The 20,306-nt window shown below is 38.2% G+C and overlaps 1 protein-coding gene across 1 annotated transcript in view; it reads left to right on the top strand.

The window, feature by feature from the left end:
- The window catches only part of LOC149833377 (uncharacterized), a 110,583-nt gene that overhangs the window by 26,421 nt on the left and 63,856 nt on the right, over positions 1-20,306 (top strand). The window contains exon 11 of the mRNA XM_090015092.1: positions 12,578-12,674. Within this exon, the coding sequence (XP_089871218.1) occupies positions 12,578-12,674 (97 nt within the window). The remainder of the gene's footprint in view (positions 1-12,577; positions 12,675-20,306) is intronic.

The following is a 20,306-nucleotide window of genomic DNA, read 5'->3' as shown; positions in this document are numbered from 1 at the left end:
GGATAAAGAGAAGAGTGTCTTGCCCGCATACACCTCAACAAAATGGGATTGCTGAGAGGAAGCATCGACATATTGTTGAGACTGCAATGAGCATGATGCATGAGAGCAATCTCCCTGTATCATTATGGACTGAGGCTTTTCACTCCACAGTTCATGTGATAAATCGAATGCCCATGAGTATCTTAGAAAATAAGTCACCATATTTCTCTCTATTTGGCATACAACCTGATTATCATGAATTACGTGTGTTTGGGTCTGTTTGCTATGTTCACATTGATAGCTCACTAAGGCACAAGTTCCAAGATAAAGCCTTAAAATGCAGATTTATAGGATATGCAGAAGACTACAAAGGGTACAGGTGCTATGATCCCCTGAGCAAGCGTGTCAAAATATCAAGGAATGTAATTTTCGATGAAATGAACTTTGATGATCAGAATGCTAATTCAACCCTTCATGCTGATAACTCAAGCCCCAACGTTGAGGTATACTACCCATGGTTAAATTCTGAACTCTTTTCCAATGGTAAAGTAGTCTGTTCAACAAATTGCAGTCAGAAGGAGACACATGAGGAATCAGCCAATGAAACTCAAACGGAAGAGACGATTACACATGACTTGGAGTCAACAAGGTATAAGGGTGTTGTGTACACCCGGCGAGAGAAAGTGCCCTCATTCATTTCTTGTACAAGTACGGATCCATCTGATCCCGCTTCACAGATTATGGATATTAGAAGATCCTCACATATTCGACATCCGCTTGACAGGTGGGTAAGTTATACAAATTTTTCATTGGATTTTCAGTTGTTCTTGACATCCATAAGTAAAGAGGATGAGCCCCTCATGTTCTATCAAGCTGAGAGCTCTAGAAGATGGGTAGAAGCAATGAATGAAGAAATGAAGGCCTTACATGAATGTGGGACATGGGAGATTGTACCTAGACAACTAAACAGAAATGTTGTTGGGTCAAAATGGGTGTACAAGATAAAGTATAAACCAGATGGGAGCATCGAAAGGTACAAGGCTAGACTTGTAGCCAAGGGATTCACACAAGAGGAAGGCCAAGACTTTGATGAAACTTTTAGTCCTGTAGTTAAAATGGGGACCATTCGCATTGTGTTGAGTCTAGCCATTAAACATGGATGGACATTGAGCCAACTGGATGTAAAAAATGCATTTCTACACAGGGATTTAAAATAAGAGGTCTACATGAAACAAACCACTGGATATGCAGAACGAGACGCCAAAAAATATGTATGCAAGTTAAAGAGAGCACTCTATGGTTTGAAACAAGCTTCTCGTTCCTAGTTCGACAATTTTTCTCTAGAGATACAAAGGCATGACTTCTCTCGGTCCCTTCTGGATCACTTATTTTTTATTCACAATGAACAAGGCGTCACTACTCTTTTATTGATATATGCAGATGACATCATCATCACAGGGAACTGTAAAAGTCACATTGAGCGGGTGAAGAAGTTATTAAATCAGAGATTTAAGATGAAAGATCTGGGAGAGCTGCGATATTTCCTTGGGGTAGAAGTTGATAAAAGAAGTGATACACTCACCCTTACTGAACACAAATACACGTTGGACATTCTCAGCAGAGCAGGCATGACAGATTGTAAGCCGTTATCAACTCCAAGTGTCATTCATCAGAAACTGAGTTCAAAGGAAGGGGATATATGTGAAGATCCCACTAAGTATCGCAGCTTAGTTGGCATGTTGCAATACCTGACTTTTACTAGACCTGATATAGTATACTCGGTTAATCAGGTATCTCAGTTTATGCATGAACCTCGTATGTCACATCTAGAAGATGACCTGGACCCTAGAGATAGAGAAGAGAGAGAGAGAAGAGAGAGAGAGAGAAGGGAGAGAGACGGCTGCAAAGAAAACCTCAGAACTCGTAATTGAGATTAGGGCCTCTCTCTATGTTAAATAGAGAGAGGCTTAAAGACCTAATTACAATACTACCCTATTATAAAGAACTAAATTACAAAAAACACCTTAATGAAAAATAACTCTACTTAAAACCACCTATTCTCAACACTCCCCCTCAAGCTGGAGCATAGATATCGATCATGCTCAGCTTGTCACAACATTTTGAAAAAATTGGTCTGGCAAGAGGTTTTGTGAACATATCTGCAACTTGGTCTTCCGACTTTAGATATTGGGTAGTGATATGACCCACTTGAACCATATCTCTTACATAGTGGCAATCAACCTCAATGTGCTTTGTTCTCTCATGAAATACAGGATTGTTCGCTATGTATGTTGCAGCTTTGTTATCGCACATCATGGTCATGGGAGAAGAAACCTTCACCTGGAGATCAAGAAGAACAGTACGAACCCACATCAATTCAGCAGCTGTTTGGGCCATAGCCCGATATTCTGATTCTGCACTAGACCTAGAAACCACATTTTGCTTCTTACTTCTCCAAGAGATTAAGTTGTCTCCCAGGAACACACAAAATCCTGTGGTAGATTTTCTATCTACTACAGATCCTGCATAGTCAGCATCAGAATAGGCCACTATATCCATAGGTCCACCTTTCTTGAACAATAACCCCTTTCCAGGAGAAGATTTTAGATATCTGAGAATCATAATAGCTGCATTCCAGTGTACCTCAGTAGGTTTGTCCATAAACTGACTGACTTTACGCACTGCTAAAGCAATATCTGGCCTGGTCACAGTTACATACAGTAGTTTCCCAACTAGGGAGCGATAGCTTTTGCTATCAACTAGTTTTGACCCTTCTTCAAACAACTGAACTTTATGGTCCATGGGAATATTTGCTGGTTTAGCTTCCAACATTCATGTTTCCTTTAATAAGTCAAGAACATACTTTCGTTGAGACAACACCATCCCTTCACGGCTCATGGCAACTTCTATACCCAGAAAATACCTGAGTGAACCAAGGTCTTTTGTAACAAAGTGTTTGTGAAGATGAGCCTTTGTGGCTTCAATAGCTTTCACATCATCACCTGTAAGAATGATGTCATCCACATATACCACCATAACAACTATGCCAGAGCTAGTTTTCTTTATGAATAGTGTATGATCTGCTGCTGACCTATCAAAGCCAAAACCTGACATTACTTCAAACAACTTCTGAAACCATGCACGAGGACTTTGTTTCAAGCCATAAATTGCCTTTTTCAATCTACATACCTTCTGACACTCCCCCTCAACCTCGAATCCTGGAGGTTGTTGCATGTAAACAGTTTCAGATAGGTCCCCATATAGAAATGCATTTTTCACATCTAATTGAGACAGGCTCCAACCATGCTGCACAGCTACTGAGAGAACAAGACGAATGGTACCCATTCGTGCAACAGGAGAAAAAGTTTCAAAGAAATCAATACCATATGTCTGAGTATACCCTTTGGCTACTAATCTGGCCTTGTACCATTCAATTGAACCATCAGATTTGTACTTTATCGTATATACCCATTTGCATCCAACAATGTCAGCATCTGCAGGGGAATCAACTAGATCCCAAGTATGCTGAGATATTAAGGCATCCATTTCTTCTTGCATAGCCCTCTTCCAGTGAGTATGAATCTCGGCCTGCTGATAGTTCCGAGGAATAACTTCAGCAGATAAAGCTGAAATAAAAGATTTCATCTGATTTCCAATTCTGGCTTCAGAGACAAAACGAGACATGGGATATAAAGTACATTGTCGTGTCCCCTTTCGTAGAGCAATCGGCCTGTTATCATCATCATGAAGATCATTATTGTCAGTAGAACTTACCTCAGGGGAAGAAGATGGAGGCACTTGCGGAGGTGGATCTCTACACACATATACCAATGGAGGATTATGAAATCTGGAAGAGGATGAAGTGTGGTTCGGGAATGAGGGCACGGATTCCAAGGGAAAAGGAGGTATAGGTAATGGGCAAGACTCAGCTGGATCAACCTGCAGCGGGGAACCAATATTAGAGTAATATGGAGTGGATTCCAAGAAAGACACATCCGCACTGACATACTCTCGGCGAGAAGTAGGATCATAACATCGATATCCCTTTTGATTTTTTGGATAACCTATAAATATGCACTTTGTAGCTTGAACAGCTAATTTATCACGGTCAGGGCCAAGTTTGTGTACAAAGCAAACACATCCAAACACTTTGGGAGAGAGGGAGAAGAGAGGGGTATTTGGTTTTAGGATATGAATTGGAATTTGATCACCCACAGAAGAGGAAGGCATGCAGTTGATCAGATAGCAAGCAGTTGTAATTGCATCTCCCCAGTATAACGCAGGAACATTTGATTGGATCATAATGGTCCTGGCAATATCAAGTAGGTGACGATGTTTTCGCTCAGCCACCCCATTTTGTTGAGATGAATAGGCACAGGAAGTTTGGGGTTGGATGCCACTATCATGGTAAAATTGTAACAGACTTTTTGATTTAAACTCGAGAGCATTATCAGTGCGAACAATCTTGACACTTGATTCAAACTGAGTCTTTATTTCAAGAATTAAAGATTTGATAATATTTGGAACATCAGATCGTTCCTTTATTAAAAACACCCATGATAACTTAGAGAAATCATCAACAATAACGAGATAGTATCGACACTGAGTCCTAGTATGAATCTTACTAGGACCCCATACATCTGCATGAAGAAGTTCAAAGACTTTATTACTAGATTGACTCTGACTCGAAGGGAACGAACTTCGATGATGCTTGCCCAGCTGACATGCTTCACACTGAAATGATGTGGTGGAGGGAATCTGAGGAAAGACCGAACGAAGCTTTGACAATGAAGGATGACCAAGACGACGATGCCACTGAACAGGACTAAATGAATGGTCCACTGCAGCATGCACAGTACCCATTGGATGATGTAAGTAATAGATTCCATTTTCTTCATAGCCTCCACCAATCTTCTTCCCCGTCAGCAAATCCTGAAAATGACAACCCATTGGATCAAATATTACTCTACAGTTTTGTTCTTTTACAAGACAACTCACAGAAAGTAAACTTTGAGGAAATTTTGGGGCATAAAGAGCATTTTTCAACTGTAATGAGGAGGATATAGAAATATTTCCCTGACCAACAACCGGGGAGGTACTCCCATCGGCTAATGAGACTCCAAGCTGAGCCTTAATATCCTTTAGATCTGAAAAAACAAGTGAATTTCCACACAAATGTCTGGATGCACCAGAATCAATAATCCACTTACTGTCAGTCGGATGAAGAAGATTTCCGGTTGAATCGGCAACACCAGCAACAGGAGAGGTAGAGCTCAAAGGACGAAGAGCTATCAGCTCATCATATTCAGCACGACTGAGGGTTATACTACTGTCACTTGCAGAAATATTGTCTTGTGCCTTTGTTGCCTCGAGAGAAGTAGTATTAGCTCTAGGAGCATATGACTTTGATGAAGATGAGGTTGGTCGGCCATGCTTATCCCAGCAACGATCTTCTAAATGTCCAGATTTTCCACAGAATGTACATTGAAGCTTTCCTCTGCCTCCCACACCTCGGCCGCGACCTCGTCCTCTGATGTTCTGAAGATTTTCACGTCCATAACCAGATGAGACAACTAAGGCAGAAGACTGAGTCACAGGCTGAGAATGTGGAAGAGATATAGCAAGTCTGCTTAGACGGTTATATGCCTCAGCAAGAGTAGGCACATCCGACCCAGTCAACATTTGGACTTTTGCAACAGAAAATTCTGAAGATAAACCTGTAAGAAACCTAGCAACCATAGTTTGTTCTTGATGATCCTTTTGTTTCGAACAACAGAGAGGTCTGTGAGCATTAAGTCTTTCAAAAGCAGCTTTTACGGAGGCATAATACTGGGCCAAGGTTTGATCTCCCTGTTGTAAATTGTATATTTCCTGTTCGACTTGTAGGATACGACTCACATTAGTTTCTTGTGAGTATGTATCTCGAAGATTGTCACACATCTGTTTGACTGTATTATAATAAATTAAACCATCTGCAATATGGGGTTCGACTTTATTCATAATCCATGACATGACTATGTCATTATCTTCATCCCAGGTAACATATTTTCCCACCTTTTCAGTGGGTCCATCTTCCAACAAGATATGTTTTCTACGATGTCCAGATACCGACATCATAAATGTTCTGGACTACCTGGCATAGTTAGTTTCATTTAACCTTACAGACGAGCCGTACGAAAAGGGATTGGCAAATGCCTTATATTCTCCCATATGTTCCAATTTTGAATCACCTTTCGAAGTTTCAGCCATACTGCAGGTAAAAAAAACTGGACAGTCTCCACACTCACCACAAAAAAAAAAACCCCCGCGTGTTACACCCACACGCCAACTGATATTCCAACCAACAGTTGTTCACTTACGAACAACAATAAAAAACCCCCACTACAGTAGTGAGCAGCAGCCCACAAGCAGACAGATAATTCAGCACTTCAGTGATTCACAGCTAACACGACTTCTGCATATGCAGAAAAATTTTTCCATAACAGGGGCAGCTCCCCAGACATATACAGTTTGACAGTACGTCATTAATTTTTTCGAGCAACACCACTAAGAGTTGGATTGCTGGAAAAAAAAAGAAGCAGGAAGTCACGACCTGAAATCACGACATTTTCAGTGCAAATAGTACCAACACCAATCAAACTCCACACAGCCACGATATCAAGATACACAAAACAGGGCCCCAACCATATGTAGAATCACCAACAGTAATCAGACTCCCAACAGCAACTATAGCAATATCTCACATGTTCAGTGTATACTATACCAACAACAATCAACTCCCAACAGGTAGCCACGAAACTGACGGCAGGAAATACCACCGAGACAGTAGGTAGTCATGAAACGATAAAACAAGAAGCTGCGAACTCACAACAAGCATCCACGACCAACAGCGTGATCAGATCTGTCAACAGATCCAAAAAAAATTTTTCATCGCTGACCTGATTAGGTATTTTTTCTTTTACTCATTAGATCTGTTGACGGATCTGGTGGCCTTGATCACGATCTGATTAGGTATTGAATCACGATCACGATGGCCTCCACGATCGATCGAGCCTTGATCAGACTCGATCACACTCCCTCGTCACGGTCGATCACGCTCCCACGATCACGCTCCCACGGTCGGTACAGCTTTGATACCATGTAGAAGATGACCTGGACCCTAGAGATAGAGAAGAGAGAGAGAGAGAAGAGAGAGAGACGGCTGCAAAGAAAACCTCAGAACTCGTAATTGAGATTAGGGCCTCTCTCTATGTTAAATAGAGAGAGGCTTAAAGACCTAATTACAATACAAACCTATTATAAAGAACTAAATTACAAAAAGCACCTTAATGAAAAATAACTCTACTTAAAACCACCTATTCTCAACATCACATATAGAGGCAGTCAAACGTATACTTCGTTACCTGAAGGGTACCGTTGGTGATGGGTTGGTATACAAGAAAAAAGAATTAGATCCAGGCGGGGGCCATGAGATCGTCATTTATGCTGATGCTGATTGGGCGGGTGATCCAGATGAACGACGATCAGTATCCGGTTATTGCAGCTTCATTGGACCAAACTTGGTATCTTGGAGCAATAGAAAACAAAAGGCGGTTGCTAGGTCAAGCACTGAGGCTGAATACAGATCGATGGCTGCTGTCACGGCTGAGGCTACATGGATAAGACATCTCCTGACAGAAATGGGAGAACCGATTGCTCGGTCACTGCTACTGTGTGACAATCAAAGTGCCATCAACATGTCCTTCAATCCCATCCACCATAGTCGAGCAAAGCATATTGAAATAGATCAACATTTTATTAGGAAAAAGGTTGTAGATAAAGAGATTGAGCCTATGTATGTACCAACTGAAGAACAAGTTGCTGACATCCTCACTAAAGGGTTGACAAAGGACAAATTTTGGTTTCTGAAAGGCAAGTTGTTCATGGTTCAACACCATGCACAACTTGAGGGAGGCTGAAAAGAAGTCGTCATTATGTATATGCAGGATCCGACCCGATTTATATACTGGATCGGGTCCAGACCCAATCAATGTATAATGTAAATTAGCATGTTATTAAGGGGTATTTCTGTACCCTAGATTTTTTATACTCAACTTATTAATAGAATGAAAGGCGCAGCCACGAGGGACTGACGCCCTTTCTCTGGAATCTCTCTCTCTCACACACACACAATGACAGGTCATTGTAGAGATCAAGGACTCCTTTCTCACACAAATAGGAAACCTAGGTAAGCAAGAAACCTTATACAAATAGGAAACCTACACAAATAGAAGGCATACATAAACTGGACTGCAAGAGACGTCAATTCCTGAATGCTGGACCTAGATATTGGATCTGGATCCAATATATAGATCCAGTTGTTGTTATTGTTAAAATATAAAATGTAACATATATAATAATAATATAATATTATATTATTATATATAGTTTTATTTTTATTTTCTTTTTCATTTTATTTTTATCTAGTTCGTTTAGAACTAGATACCATATCAACTAGGACTTGACTAAGGATATAGTCGTTGGACCTAATCCAATGGCTATATTTAGAGCCGTTGGACTAGGTCCAACGATTCTTAAGGAGAGCTCCAAAAGAGCTCTCCTTCACCACTCTTCCACTTGTATAAATAGGGGTGTTCCCCCTCCATTGTATTCATTGCTTTTTAAGCATATCTTGGGAGAAATAAAGATTTATTATTTTTATTGTGTTCTTTCATTTATACCCTTTTATGGGTTGTGTATGAGGCGTCTCCAATAGACACTCTTTGAGAGTTTCTCGTGCTTTTGTGGAAGACCACCATTTCATTACATGGTATCAGAGCCTTGAATACCTTAGATCTTAAAGAATTCCTGCCTCATTTTGAATGCCTCCTTTGCAAAGGGTGTTTTATCCTTTTGTTCATGACTCAAGAGACTTTTTTTGAAGAAGGAAAGCATTTGGAGTAAGCTTGGCTACAGAATGTTGCATTTGTGCTCATTCTTCTCTTATCTTTCTCTCTTTTTTCTTCTGTCATCTATTCTCTTTTTTTCTCACCCTTGTAAAAGATTGATGACAATGATAAGATCACCATCATACCCATGAAATTAAATGACACCAACTATGTGATGTGGGCTTCAATCATGAAGCACCACATTTGGGGAAAATGGTTGTGGGGGTACAGTGGATGGTTTCGATTTGGAACCGAAACTAATTCTCATAAAAATTGAGAATGACAATGAAGTACCTCTCATGGAAGGAGAGAAGAATAAGACATTGGCAACCTATGAGAAAAAATTGAAAGAGTGGAGGATAGGGCACGTCAAAATTACGTCATGGCTAATTAATAGCGTTGACATTAAGAAATGCTCTAGCCTTGCTAAATTTGAGTATGCCGATAAAGCTTGGGAATATCTTAGAAATATTTATTCTCTTAAAGATATTGCATATGTATGTAATTTTCAAGACAAAGTCCGGACGGTGACTCGAAAGGACAAAACTATTAAGGAATATTACAATGAGTTATCCGAGCTTTGGGAGAAATTGACTCTTCTTGAGCCAAAATGACATTGTTATGAAGATATCGAGCATCACCAAAAGCAGCTCGATATGGAACATTTTTATCAATTTATAAACGGTTTAAGGCCGAAATTTGAGTCGACCAAATCGACTCTTTTATATCGAGAAAAGGTTTCCTCTATCATTGATACTATAGAGGAACTGACTATGAAGGAAAACAAACTTAGGAAGAATACTCAAAAACCTGAAGATGATTCCGTTCTAACTGTGTCTAGATCGGGTAACTTTGTGCGCACTTATAGGCCACTTCATTTTGGTAGAAAAAATGATGATTTGACAAAAAAAAAGTCATTTGCCACCATTGTCATGAGCTGGGGCACAATAAGCCTTAATGTCCTAAGCTAAAAAAAGAGAAGAAAAGAAAGTTGCATCTATCATATCAAAATCAAAAGATCAAGATGCACCAGTATCTATTGCCCAATTAATGGAGATTCTTCAACCTCTTTTCAAAGGAGCATCCTCCTCAACTGAAGGCTCGACTGAAGCAGCTGTTTCATCATTCTTCGATCCCGATAACTTTTCTTGGCTCTTTGACTCTGGTGCTTCTTTTCATATGACCCTAAATGTTGATGGATTATCCGAATGTCTTAAAAATAACTAAAGTGTATCAAAAGTTTTCACAGCTGAGGGTACCTCTCTTTAAATAGAAAGAATAGAAAATTTTGAAAAACTTCATAAAACAAAGAAATTTTTTTATCTCAGAAGTTAGATATATTCCTAAACTAAATTTAAACCTTTTATTTGTTTCTCAAATATCTAATTATGGGTGTAATATCTCCTTCTCTTCTTATGGTTGTTGGGTACAAGATCACCAGTCAGGGAAGCTAATTGGGGAAGGCCATAGAGAATGACTCTATTACATGGATTTTTTGGAATTGCTTAAAAATGCTTTTTGTTATAATGTTCAGAAACTAGACTTGGATTTGTGGCATAAAAGACTTGGTCATCCTCATATGTCTAAAATTTAATATTTTCCAAGTTTAGAAAAATTTTGTAATTTTGAAAGTTTTTCTTGTAAAGATTGTATCATTGACAAAATGAAAAGATTACTATTTCATAATAGAACTTTTGTTTCCTCTAGACCACTTGAATTAATACATTCAGATGTTTGGGGTTCTGTACCAGTTATTTCAAAAGGTGGATATGTATATTATGTAATTTTTGTCGATGACTTTTCTAGGCATACTTGGATTTACTTCCTTAAGCATAAATCTGAGGTTTTTTTACACTTTCAAACATTTCATAAAATGGTTAAAAATAATTTTCAAAATGATATTTTTTATCTTTCACACTGATTGAGGGGGAAAATTTATGTCAAAAGAATTCAAAGACTATCTTAACTTACATAGCATCACACATCAAAGATCTTGTCCACACGCATCACAACAAAATGGTCTGGCCGAACATAAACATCAACATATCATGGAAACCATTAGGACTTTATTAATAGCAAAATAAGTTTCAAAAGATTTTTGGGCAGAAGCTGCCCTATCTATCTTATTAATCGAATGCCATCTTCTTCTTTGAAAAGTATAACTCCAGTTGAAAAACTTGCTAACTTATCTCCTGATTATTTTAGATTAAGAGTCTTTGAATGCAAGTGTTTTGTTTTCACCAATATGAATGACAAACTCTTTCCCCAAGCGATTCCTTGTGCCTTCTTAGGATATGCTGATAATAAAAAAGGCTATAGGTGTTTTGATTTGCAAAATGAAAAAATATATGTATCAAGAAACATATCTTTCTTAGAGAAAGAAAGTTTTTTTGAATTTGAAAAACCCCAGGAAGTCTTTGAATATTCCTTTTTAATAGATTTGACTTCAAAATTTGATGAATGTGATTTTGACAATGATTAAACTACTATTGATTTTGAACATAATGTTGATAATGAAGAGCAAACCGATAGGGACGTTAGTCTATAATATTCAAGACGTAGAAAGTCAAATCTTCCATATGCATTAGAAAGATATTCCGAAGTGTCAACCAGAAGGTCATTCATAATTTCTAGACCTCCTAAAAATTGTGTCATACAAATATTTTTCACTTATATACAGGGCATTTATTGCATTAATACAATCATACGTAGAACCATCATCCTATTCTCAAGCCAAAAATCGTATAGAATGGGTAGAAGCCATGAGGCAGAATTGAACGCATTAGAAAAGGCCAACACTTGGACTATTCAAGATATTCCTCTAGGTAAGAAACCTATAGGCTGTCGATGGGTTTACAAAGTCAAAACTAAGAGTGGTGAAACTCTTTAAAGATATAAAGCCCGATTAGTGGCCAAAGGGTTTGTCCAAGAGTATGACATCGATTATGAAGAATTTTTTATTCTAGTTGCTCGTATGACCACTGTCAGAACATTAATTGCATTGGCTTCCATTAGAAAATAATCGATATTTTAAATGGATGTCAAAAATGCTTTTCTCAATGAAAATCTAGTTGAATAAGTGTACATGAAAGCCCCACCTGCTATTAGTATCCCTAAGGGTAAAACTCTTCATTTAGAAAAAGCTCTTTATGGTTTTAAACAAGCACCAAAAGCTTGATATGATAGGTTTAATCATGTAATGCTTGATATTGATTTTTAATCTTGTTTGACTGACACTGCTTTGTTTATTAAGAATTCTGATGCAGGGATTATTGTTTTCCTTCTTTATGTGAATGACATGATCATCACCGGAGGCGACAAACAAGGAGTTAAAAACATCAAAAACTTCTTAAAACTCATTTTGAAATGATTGATTTAGGTTTATTAAATATTTTTTAGGAATTGAAGTTGCTTATTCCCCTCGTAGGTATTTGATAGAAGCTTTGTTTGCAGTCAATCTCGCTTCGCTTTGCTCTTGTAGGCAGATTCTGCGGTTGTAGCTTGCAGCCTACTTGCAAGCCGGTTCCATGAAGATCTCTGTATACTTGTCCAGTCCAGGACAATGGAGATCTTCTGGTTTGCATGCTTTATGTGTTTTTCTGCTTTATACACATCTTTTATCATTTAATGTGCAGTTAACTTTGATTTCACTTTTTTTCTCCTGCTTGTAGGGGTGTTATTTCATGCTTGTGGGGTTCTTCTGGCAGTTATTGTCCCTGTGATCTTTGCGATATGCAGGTTGCTTTTCTCTGGTTATGCAATGAGCTGGTATATCTCTCTCCTTCCTGCATGTTTTGGTATAAAATGCTTTGGTTTCTGTCAGCTTTTTCTCCTGATAGTTAACTACTATATTTGACTAGTTTATTTTGGCCATTTTGGTTTGCAATAGTTTGTCTTATGGAGATGCCTCTCACGAGCTTGGTATGTCCTGTATTTGAGCACTAGGAAGTTGAAAGTTACTGTTTCAAAGTGAAAGTGGACCTTACTGCAGGCCAATTTGTGCAGTAACATAACTGCCTTCATGTAAACTGCATGTAGTTATTAATCCTGCCTTTGTCAAACAGTGAATTTTGATAAATGATGAAATCTTCACTTCAGGAACACAGTGAAGATCCAGGATAAACTCATTTATTCAACTGCAGCTGGCATGTGCAATTTATACATCATGTGTGTGTCATTGAGGGCAAAGATACCTTTGGATGTTATTTGCTGGGTTGATTATATGGAAGAAAAGGTTTTGTGAGTGATTATCTGTTGCCCAGTGAGACAAGATACATGAAAATTTAACTTTTAGCCTACAGTGGCTTGAAGACCTTGATATGCTTGGTCAGGATGATTTGAGCCATAAAGCTTATGATTAAAAAAGAATATCTAACAATCGTGGTTTAAACTGATAGTCATCCCATGAACTTTTGAATCAGATGAAAACCAGTAGCTTTCCTAGCTTGTCCTTATTATAGATTTATCGATCTACATGCTTGGTTTAATCATTAAGCAAAATCTTTGGATAAGGTTTAAGTTTATTGATGATCTTCTGAAATCAAATGGAAGTGTAATGTTTTGAGGAGTGATTGGCATAGTGACTTTTTATTAGACCTATGTCATGCTTATTTCATAGATCACAATTGATGATAATTGAAACTATTAAGTATATCTCTGCTCATAATGGGATAGTTAGGCCCATGACTATGACAAGCCAAGTGCATCTTTCTCCTCGTTTGTGGTTTACAATACTATGAAGTTGATTATGCAGGGTTTCTTGAGCAATAGCCCATAATCAACAGTTACAAAATTGACATTATAATGTTCATGTACTTGTTCCTAGTCAGAAAGTGAATTGAATATCTAAGCAGGAATACATTTTCATGGTTATGAGAGGTTGCTGGATTTAATAATATTTAACAAGTAAATTGTGAGAAGCTGGCATGAGGCTAGTCCCCCCAATATAAAATGTGGGTGTGTGCATGAGCGAAGAGAGGGTAATGGCTGTGGAATGCATGAGTCATTGTAGTGATGATTTCTTGCAAATAATGTGATTATTTTTTCTTAATAATATATATATATATATATATACTTCTTGTTCTTGGTCATGTATTGTTTGTTGTGTTTGTCTTTAGCTAAACGCATTGTGATAATGCATTTGGATTTCAATTGTTTTAGTTAAATTACTATTGTTTTTATTTTCTTTTGTATCTTTGATTCCATGCCATTTCGTGACAATTGTTGTGAGCAGCTTTCTTCTCTTACTGACATGTTTATCTTTCTTTATGTCTTCTCTTGTATTGAGCCCTTCATAATGGTCCGATCCATGAAGCGAATGTGAAGGAAGTTATTAATGCATGTGCATGGTACAAGATGAGGAAAGGTATCTTGACTCATCAAGTTGTTTAACACAATGGTGCAGTAATGTTCAAAGCACATCGTTCTTCTACTGATATATTAAGTGAAACACGTCCTGGTTAAATTTTCATTTTGATATGCCCACCTATTTATGTAGGTCTGTGTAGCATGGGTGTGCCTGGGATACTTGTGTGAACATGGTTACGGTTCGGATCAGACTTCAGTATAAAACCTATTTCTTTTGTTTTTCATAAAGGTTGAGTTGGTCATTGGGTGGGACCCTTGATCCCTTCAAGGAGGAGGCAGGGGAGGAAAGAGATAAAAGAAAGAGAGAGTTTTGTCTTACTTGACCCCTCTATCTTCTTTTATTAAAAGATGACAGCCTTTAAAATGAATGGACAATAGTACCCTTACAATTTCCAAAACACCAACATAACATAAAACAATCAATGACTATGGACAAAAGTAGTCTCCTCTTCAACACTTCCCTTCAAGTTGGGGGGTGAAGATGTCGGTCATCTTCAACTTGTTGATCAACTTAGCATGCCTTGTTTTGCGCACAACCCATTGTCTTGCGCACAGCCTTTGTGAGAACATCTGCAAGTTGATTATGTGTTCCTACATGAATCACTTCAAAGGTCTTATCTTCAACTTTTTCTCTGATGAAGTGACAATCCACTCCTATGTGTTTTGTTCTTTCATGATGCATTGGATTGGTAGCTATATGAATAGCTGACTTATTGTCACAATATAATGGCATAAGATGATCCACACCAATACCAAACTCTTGTAAGACAAAATTAATTCATATTCCTTTGCATGCTCCCAATGCCATTGCCCTATACTCTGATTCGGCACTTGAATGGGAAACAAGCTCTTCCATGATACTAGATTTCCTCTTACAAATGTACAATAACCAGTGGTAGATCTTCTATCTTCCAGACATCCTGTCCAATCGGCATGAGTAAATATCTCTACTCGGTAATGATTATGATTATGCATAGGGATCCTTTTTCCTTGATTCCCTTTGAGATATTTCAACACCTGAGTCACCCCCTGCACATGTACTTGACTTGGAGCGTGCATATACATACTTAATATGCTCACAGCAAAAGTGATTACCGGTCTAGAGATGGTGAGATAAATTATCCCACCAATCTCTGGTACCGGATTTTGTCTTTATATGAGTTACCATCACTCTTGCACAATTTTAATTCACTTCAATTTGAGTGTTAGTGGGCTTGCTTCCCAACGTACCTATCTCCTTTAGGTCTATCACATATTTCCTTTGGGAGATAACCAACCCTTTAGAGGATTGTAGTACTTCAATTCCCAAAAAATATATCAACTTTCCCAAGTGTTTTATGTCAAAGACTTATCTCAAGTATTGCTTCAAATTATAGATTTTTTCCTTATCATTGCCTGACACAGCTATGTCATCCACATAGACTATAAGAATGCTTACATGTTCCCCCTTTTTATGAAAAGGGTATGATCATGGGCACTCTTCTTGTAGCCAGACTCCTTGATGAATTTGCTGAACTTAGCGAACCAAGCCTTGTTAGAAATCATAGAGTCCAATATTCAATCACACGAAGAGAGAGAAAGAATGGGAGAGGAAGAGAGTCGGCTGTTGTAGAAAGCCTAATTCCTCACACTGGAATAGGCGCACCATGCTGTTTCATTATATTTTCTGAATACAATAATTAGGGTACTAAAATACCCTTTTACAACATGACTAATTTACATACTACCATTAATGAAATAGCGTGAACAGTAAACACAGATTGGATTTGGATCCCGGGTTTAGACTCAAAAGATAAAACATGACTTCTATTCACCCTCCCTCAAGTTGTACATGGTTTTGAACCATGAACAACTTGCCTTTTAGCATCCAAAATTTGTCCTTGGTCAGTCCCTTTGTAAATAAGTCAGCAACTTGATCAGTAGTTCGAACGAACTCAGGTTCAATCTCCTTCTCTTCGACCTTCTGTCTCACAAAATGTTGATCTATTTCAATATGCTTGGCACGACTGTGATGAATGGGATCAAAGAACATGTTGATGGCGCTTTGATTGTCACATAGGAGGAGAGATCGGGAGATTGGTTCTCCTACTTCTGTCAACAAGTGTCTAATCCATGTTGCCTCGGCTGTGACAACTGCGATTGATCTATATTTGGCTTCTGTGCTCGACCTGACAATGGCCTTTTGTTTCCTATTGCTTCAGGAAACTAAGTTTATGCCAATAAAAACACAATAGCCTGCGACTGACCTCCGTTCATCTGGATCTCCTCCTCAGTTTGCATTCGTATAAATAACGAGTTCATGTGCATGTTGTCCACTCATCCTCTTTCTATACAGAAGACCATCTCCAATAATTCCCTTCAAATACCGAAGAATATGTTTAACAACCTCCATATGCCCAACACGCGGCTCATGCATAAATTGAGACACCTGATTAACTGAGTAAACAATGCCAGGCCGAGTAAAAGTGAGATATTGCAGCATCCCAACTATGCTACGATATCCAGTAGGATGCTCGTACAACTCTCTATCTTGGGAACTGAATTTCTAATGAAGAACACTTGGTGTGCTTAGAGGTTTGCAATCTTTCATACTTGCCTTGCTGAGAACATCAATAGTATACTTATGTTGGGTGAGAGTCATCCCTTCAGTGGTTCTGTCAACTTCAAGTCTAAGAAAATATCACAATTTACCAAAATCCTTCATCTTAAATGTATGATTCAGGAATCCTTTGACCTGCTCAATGTGATCATTAAAGTTACCTGTAATGATAATGTCATCTACATATATCAATAACAGAGTAACTACATCTTGGCATTGAAAAATAAACAGAGAGTGGTCGAGAAGAGACCGACTAAAACTATATTTTTGTACTTCAAGGGAGAAACTGTCAAACCAAGAGCGTGACGCCTATTTCAAACCATATATAGCCTTTTTTAACCTGCACATGTATTCCTTAGAGTCTCCTTCTGCATACCCAATGGGCTACTCCATGTACACTATTTTATACACCCACTTGGATCCAACTACATTTCTATCATGTGGTCTGGGGACATATTTTGGGCATGACACTCGCCTACTTATTCTATTAGTTCGAAGAAAATTAATAAAGTCATTTGAAGAGAACTCACCTCCTCCATCACATTGGAAATAGAGGATATTTTCAGAAAAATGATTCTTAACAAGAGAATGGAAGTTCTGAAACAACTTGAAAGTCTCAGATTTGCATTTCATAAAAAAGATCCATGTGTAACGAGAATAACTGTTAACAAATATAAGATTGTAAGTTTTCTTCATAGCCTGCGAACGAGAAACTAAGAGAAGAAAGAGAGAGAGGCTGCAATGAGTCACGATTTCTTATTATCAGAAATCGTGACCTATTTCATTAATATATAGGCAAAAGCCCTAATACATAGCATTTACAATAACCCTGATAAGTTGGGGTTATTTACAAGTATGCCATTACATACAAATAGTTTGGATCCGGATCCAGATCCAAACTGTAAATACAAAACATGTATACTACACTGTCTAATAGTCTCCCTCAAGTTGTGCATGATTTTGGATCATGGACAACTTGCTCTTTAGAAACCAAAAACGGCACTTTGTGAGTCCTTTAGTGAACAAATCAGCCACTTGCTCTTCTGTTGTAATATAATGGGGCTCAATCTCTTTTTCTTCAATCTTCTGCCTGATAAAATGCTGATCAATCTCAATGTGCTTGGTCTTGCTGTGATGAATGGGATTAAGAGATATTTGAATAACACTTTGGTTATCACAAAAGAGAGAACAACTAGCAATCGGCTCTTTGAGCTCTGTTAACAAATGTCTAGTCCATGTTACTTCTGCCGTAGCAGCAACCATCGCCCTGTATTCTGCTTCTGTGCTAGATCTAGCCATTGCCTTTTGTTTTCTATTACTCCAGGAAACAAGATTGACACCAATGAAAACGCCATACCCTGAAACTGACTTTCGATCATCAGGATCTCCAATCCAGTCTGCATCTGAATAAGCAATTATGTCATGAGCAGTATTCATGGATCTGCTTTTGGTGTACAAAAGTCCATCTCCAACAGTACTCTTTATGTACCTCAGTATCCTCTTTACTGCATCCATGTGTCCCGTCCTTGGCTCATGCATGAATTGAGAATCTTGATTGACTGAATATGTAATATCAGGCCTGGTAAAAGTAAGATATTGAAGCATTCCCACTAGACTCTGATATTTGGTGGGATCATGATACAAGTCTCCGTCTTGCACACTTAGTTTCTGGTTAAGCACACTAGGAGTAGCAAGAGGCTTGCAATCTTTCATTCCACCATTTTCTAACAGATCCAGAGTGTATTTATGTTGGGTCAAAGTAAGTTTATTTCCTTGACTATCCACTTCTACTCCAAGAAAGTACCGAAGGTTTCCAAGGTCCTTCATTTTGAACCTTTGACTCAGAAGATCTTTAGTTTCTTGAACATGATTCTCACTACTTCCTGTAATAATTATATCATCAACATATATTAACAAGAAGGTAGTAAACTCCTTACCTCGAAGAATAAAGAGGGAGTGATCCAATTGCGATCGATAGAAACCCTGTCTTTGAATTTCTAGAGAGAAACTCTCAAACCAAGATCGAGATGCTTGTTTCAGTCCATAGAAAGCCCGATTTAATTTGCATACATATTCCTTTGAATCTACTTCTGTATATCCTGGCGGTTGTTCCATGTATACTTATTTCTTCAAATCCCCATGAAGAAAGACATTCTTCACATCTAGCTTACTTATTCTCCAACCATAATCGACAGCTAATGAAAGAACAATGCGAATTGTGCTCATTTTCACAACTGCACTAAAGGTTTCATCATAGTCCTGTCCAAACTCTTGAGTGAATCCCTTGGCTACGAGACGAGCTTTGTATCGTTCAACACTTCCATTCGGTTTGTATTTGATCTTGTAGACCCATCGTGAGCCAACAACATTTCTATCTGGAGGTCGAGGGACAACTGTCCATGTTTGACACTGGTACAAAGCTTCCATCTTTTCATTCATGGCTTGAATCCATTTTTTGGAATTAATGGCTTGATGAAAATGTCTAGGCTCGGTCTCTTTTTCAATCTGTGACAAAAATAACTGAAAATCCATGGTGAAATTCTCATAACTGACCCACTTTTCAATAGGATGCCGAGCTCTTTCAGGTCGTCTGATTGGAATAACTACTGTATTAGAAATTGAAGAAGTAATGTCGTTGGATGGATTAAACATAGGATCTTCTTGTTCAATATCATCCGAATTCAAGAGTGAGTCCCTTTCTCTTCTCCTATAAACTTGCCTAGCAAACTTGTTAATCTCTGGAGGATGTTCTATTTCAAGTTCCTGTATGCCACTGTATCCATCTTGACAGGATGTTCCTTGAGCACAGGAGGAAGAACACTCATCATTGGTTGCAGGAAAGAGTTTTGCACTGAGCCATGGATCATAAAATAGAGTATTCATATTGGTTTGGGTAGAAACATATTTTCCATTTCCAAAATCATTCTCATCAAAAACTACATTCTTAGATATCTTAATTCGTCTGTTGTCAGGATCATAACACCTGTACCCTTTGTGGTGATCTGCATATCCGACAAATCTACACTTGGATGCCTTAACCTGAAACTTGTTTCGCAGAGAAGAGTCAATATGAACATAACACGTGCAGCCAAAAATTTGTAGTTCATCATAATCAGGATGTTTCCCAAATAGGATGAAAAAAGGTGATTTATTTTCTAAAAGCTTCATGGGCAGACGATTAATAATGTAAACAGCAGAGTGAAAAGCCTCTGTCTAGAGTCCTATGGGAGTATGACTTCCGTGCATCATGCTTATAGCGCTTTCCATAATGTGACGGTGTTTCCGTTCTGCAACTCCATTCTGTTGGGGTGTATGCGGGCAAGATACTCTACGATTTATCCCATTATCTTGAAGATAATTGATAAAATCCCTGGAGGAGTATTCCCCCCCACCATCACATTGAAAATGTAGAATATTACAAGAAAATTGAGTTT

Source organism: Nuphar pumila, chromosome 7, assembly GCF_984573655.1.
Source record: "Nuphar pumila chromosome 7, dmNupPumi1.hap1.1, whole genome shotgun sequence".
Lineage (NCBI taxonomy): Eukaryota > Viridiplantae > Streptophyta > Magnoliopsida > Nymphaeales > Nymphaeaceae > Nuphar > Nuphar pumila.
This window is presented reverse-complemented; position numbering and strand designations above follow the sequence as displayed.